The sequence below is a fragment of the Brachionichthys hirsutus genome, unplaced genomic scaffold, assembly GCF_040956055.1.
Source record: "Brachionichthys hirsutus isolate HB-005 unplaced genomic scaffold, CSIRO-AGI_Bhir_v1 contig_447, whole genome shotgun sequence".
Classification (NCBI taxonomy): Eukaryota; Metazoa; Chordata; class Actinopteri; order Lophiiformes; family Brachionichthyidae; genus Brachionichthys; species Brachionichthys hirsutus.
The window spans coordinates 212,824-217,274 of NW_027180398.1; the positions used below are offsets into that span (position 1 = coordinate 212,824).

The following is a 4,451-nucleotide window of genomic DNA, read 5'->3' on the forward strand; positions in this document are numbered from 1 at the left end:
GCAATTGATTTAGAACACAAGACCCGTGAACCAGAGCATATGAGGCGTAAACCATCGCAGCACACCGAAGCGTACCCGCTGTACCGGGATCCATTTCAAATCGCCCGATTCTGGCCAGGGACTGATTCTGAAATTTGTCCGCCTACTGTTAATCATTAACGATCATCATATTCATTTGGACTCACTGACCCATATTTAATAAAGACCATTAACAGGATGCTCAGCAGCCACAGACAGGAAAACAAACGGCAGTTGTCACAGAGTAAAGTAGGCATCAGGGTACATTAATAATTAAACAAAAACTAAACTTGTTTATGCTTTGCCTCAAAAAATCCTTTATTAGGTCAAATGCACGAGGCCACGTGACTCTAAAACAAGCCCGTGAGCGATGACATGTCGCTTTGCCAGTTGTTTATTTATAGATCCAAGGTAATCAAGAATTTGTTTTACAGCCTGAAAAACAACAGCCAAAGGGAAGGGAGTGTTTTCTCATCAGTTCATGTCGCTGCTTGTCAGGACTAGTCCTTAAGGCCGTGTTCTCACAAGTACATATACTGTGATACGAGTCTAGGAGAAAAGGGGCTCGCCAGAGGCGGGTCCAAGTCCAGTTCAGTATCCCTCATTGTCCCAGGTGACCTCATAGCCTGGATATTGAGCCTTTAGTTTCTCGGTAGCTGTGACGTGGTTTGCTCTCCCAAATCCCTGGAAATAAAAGCACATTACTGTCTACTTAGTGGGGGAATATAAAAAAAAAAAATCAATACCGGTACTCTTTAGTTATCTCACTATGGAGTATCCATAAACGTGGATCTGCTTGGCCTGGGGGTCGTGTTTGATCCTCCCTCCTCCGACACACTCACAGTCCAGGAGGCCTCCCTTCTCCAGCTCCTCAGAAACCTTGTCATAGATATCGGCTGTAAAAAAAATAAATATAAAAAAATGTGACATCGGACTATCATTATTCTATGTGTAAATATAATCTATAAATAAAAAAACACAGCAAGATAATCTGGATTAAGATAACACAAACAAAAAAATGTCTTTGATTTTAGAAATTAGAGCTAAAGAAAACGTAAACGCAGCTTTGATACAGTAAACGTGTTGAACTGGCATCTAACAATAAAACTGTGTCAACGCTTTTGGTGCAAACAGCTGCTTGTGCACGTGCGCTGCCTCCACCTGCTGTTTCTGTTGAAGCTCATGGCGTGTCAGGCCATGTGCTGGGAATGAATGAACTCATGGAAGAACGAAAACACGTTCATAGACCAGCATACGGATTTTTGTGGAGGTCACTGAGAGGTGATCATCTTATTAGCGGATGATATGGCCCAATTCAGCCTTTTATCATTATCAGTGCAAGCAGGAAGTGACTGGCTAGAAGCTGTGAATTAAGTATTGGTTTTCTTTACATCGATTTTTAAATCTATAATTGATCTCATTTGATTACGGCTTGATTCTAGTATTAGTACAACTAACCATCATGCTAAGGCCCAATCAATGCCCTGCATTCGAGCATGTGGCGGCAGCTGCTGCCGTTAAATCCTACCAACAGTGTTGGCAGCAATGTGCTAACGCTAAACTAACCCAAGTACCACAGCTGATGGGGATTGGATGACAAAAATCATTTTGTGCATGTTTCAGAAATACATTAAACTGACTTTTTAACTCTGAATGTGTGTCAAAGGTGACTTTATATTAATTAGGCTAATATATTCTATCTACATGCATGGATCCATTTGTTCTCTTCGTATTCCACTCTGTGTGATTTGGAGGCTCCATCAGACCTTAAACGCAGACATGGGCAAACCACGGCCCGTTATGCTTTTCAATACGGCCCGCCGAACTTGTCCAATTACCAAAAAATTCAAGATCATAACTTTCATTTTGTCCCTGCAATACCCGTGTTTCACCAGCAGATGGCGCACTGACCACCGGTGGCGTGTAGCGTGTTACTCTGCTTTCGTTTCTTTTTCCCCATTGCTATCTGAACCCCACTGGAGAAATGAGCGGACCAAAGAAAAGGAAAGTAGACGGTGAGGGCCGAGTGATTAATAAAGAGTGGACAACAAGATTTGTTTTCACCGAAATCCAATCTACGGCTGTATGTCTGATATGCCAAGAAGCCGTTGCGGTTTTTAAAGAATATAATATCAGCCGGCACTTTGCCACGAAGGATGCAAACTACGCTAGCAAGCAATCAACGCAAGAACGGGAGGCTCCTGCCGAGGTCTGCCGTCGCTTCTCTGATTTAGAAAGAATTGACGCATCACTCCCGTCCCCTTATTTACATTTACATTTTACATTTCTCCTCACACTGTTGTGCTATTTTAATCTATTTACATTTCTCCTCACACTGTTGTGCTATTTTAATCTATTTACATTTCTCCTCACACTGTTGTGCTATTTTAATCTATTTACGTGCGTCTTTTAATGAAGTGCGCATTTATGCACAGCAGTGGAACAACAATGAGTGCAGCAGGAATGATTGAGATTTAGTATTTCGTGTTTTGATATGTTTTGAATGTTGAAAGTGATCATCTTTTTTCAATAAATGTTGATTTATTTAACTTTACGCCTTCAAGTGAAATTTATTAAAAACAGATGCAATCACCAGGTTTGACAGATCACAGTGTCATTGCTATTTTAATCTATTTACATTTCTCCTCACACTGTTGTGCCAAAATATTTGTAAATGCTGCATCTTGCATATTCATTGAGACAAACGTACTACCTGGATAAAGGCTATTTTGCACATTTGAAAGACGCAGTCCTTGGTACACACTGTTAGTAAATCGGGTTGTACATTTATCTGTGTGTTTACTGTGCTATGAGGTTTGCACACTACACACAACGCTTTAGTATATCTGGGCCAAACACTCATCCAAATGCTTCTGGCCCGGCCCCTCTGTCAAAATTTCAAACCCATTGTGGCCCGCACGTCAAAAAGTTTGCCCACCCCTGCCTTAAGCTCCTTAAAAAGACCTTAAAATTTAGAATAATCTACCCTAATCGTCGCTAGAGCGCCCTCATGCGGCCACGGAAGGCACGGCACCCAAGACTGAGCCTGCTGCTGCTATGAGCCTGCTGCTCTGAATGTGCCGGAAAGAACTGTTGTGCACCCGATGTATAGAAAAGACTTGAAGATTAGTGGTCAAATTGGTGAACACGATCAAAAGGATAAGCTGGGATATGCAAGTTTGGACAGGCAAATTACAAAAGCAATGAAGAAAGGATATGAGGGTGAAATTGTTGATGCAGTTATTCAGGCCATTATCCCTGGCACAAAGCTAAGAAGCTACTTGGAAAGTGGGGACGATCTGTCAATGCAAGCACTAAAACAAATACTTCGGACTCACTTTGTTGAAAAAGATGCGACTGAGTTGTACCACTTACTCACCCGTGTTGCACAAGAGCCCAGAGAAACTCCAGTCCAGTTTTTGGTTCGAGCGATGGACTTGAGGCAGCAAACACATTTTGCATCCGAACGAGCAGACACTGGATTAAAATACAGCCCAGAACTTATTCAAAATCAGTTTTTACAAACGATTCTTACCGGACTCCAGGACGACACCATCCACATGGACTTAAAACCACACTTACAGAATCCAAGGGTTGCAGACAAAGTCCTGCTGGAGAAAATGACAGCTGCCTACAACATGGAGACTGAGAGAAAGAGTAAGCTGGCGATAACATCCAGAGTTAAGGTGTCGGCGGCGAGTCATGAGTCCAGTACAATTTCTTCAGAGAGCTGTAGTTATGACAGTAGCCCTACGAGTACCAAGAGTCAAGAAAAGCCCCAAAAACGTGACACATTATTGGAAAAAGTGGATCAAGGAAATAAAGCTATATGTGAGGCCATACAGAACCTCACTGCACGCCTGTCGAGCCTGCAGCAGCCAGCATCGCCTCCCAGGGGACAAAGTGGCGGTAACTTCCACAGATCACAGAGAACACGCCCCAGCAGACGGTGCTTCCAGTGTCAGCAGACGAATCCACGGGGGAAATGCGACCACTGTTACAAATGTGGGAGCGCAGACCACTGGGCTATCGGTTGCCGCAGAGTACCCAGGAACATGCCAGCCTCCACCAACAGGATTGAGAGTGGCAATCCTGGAAAGGAAATAGATCTATTCTGCACGACAGCACCCCTCACTAGTAAACAACACCAAACAGCTCAGCTGGTGGGGAGGAGGTGTCTGGTCCGAGCCATCATGAATGACGTGGACACCAAAGTGCTGTCGGACACTGGCTCACAAGTATCCATTACTGGAGCGGAGAGGAAGCGGAGGTACTTACCTGATGCTGCGGTGAGGCCTGTGGAGGAGTTACTGGAGGAGGGAGGACTGGACCTGCAGCAAATGGCACACAGATCCCTTATCAAGTGGAGGGAATTTCCATATTAGATGGGATTCCACAACGTGTTTACATGCCGACAGAACAACAGGGACGCA

The 4,451-nt window shown here is 43.8% G+C and overlaps 1 protein-coding gene across 1 annotated transcript; it reads right to left on the bottom strand.

The window, feature by feature from the left end:
* Window positions 1-225: 225 nt before the first annotated feature.
* On the bottom strand, window positions 226-3,701 carry LOC137914633 (14 kDa phosphohistidine phosphatase-like). Its single transcript, XM_068758149.1, has 3 exons — window positions 3,398-3,701; window positions 787-914; window positions 226-702 (listed from the first exon to the last, which is right to left on the bottom strand). The coding sequence occupies exons 1-3, from the start codon at window positions 3,471-3,473 to the stop codon at window positions 610-612; spliced, it is 297 nt and encodes a 98-aa protein (XP_068614250.1). The 5' UTR covers window positions 3,474-3,701; the 3' UTR covers window positions 226-609.
* Window positions 3,702-4,451: the final 750 nt, after the last annotated feature.

What these genes read in the sequence shown, in the direction of transcription:
- LOC137914633 (XM_068758149.1), bottom strand. Translation starts at nt 3,473, where the DNA reads ATGTGTTTGCTGCCTCAAGTCCATCGCTCGAACCAAAAACTGGACTGG. An exon ending in TGGGCTCTTGTGCAACACGG is followed by an intron (nt 915 to 3,397) that starts GTGAGTAAGTGG and finishes TTTTTTTTACAG; the next exon opens with CCGATATCTATGACAAGGTT. An exon ending in ACGTTTATGGATACTCCATA is followed by an intron (nt 703 to 786) that starts GTGAGATAACTA and finishes TTTTATTTCCAG; the next exon opens with GGATTTGGGAGAGCAAACCA.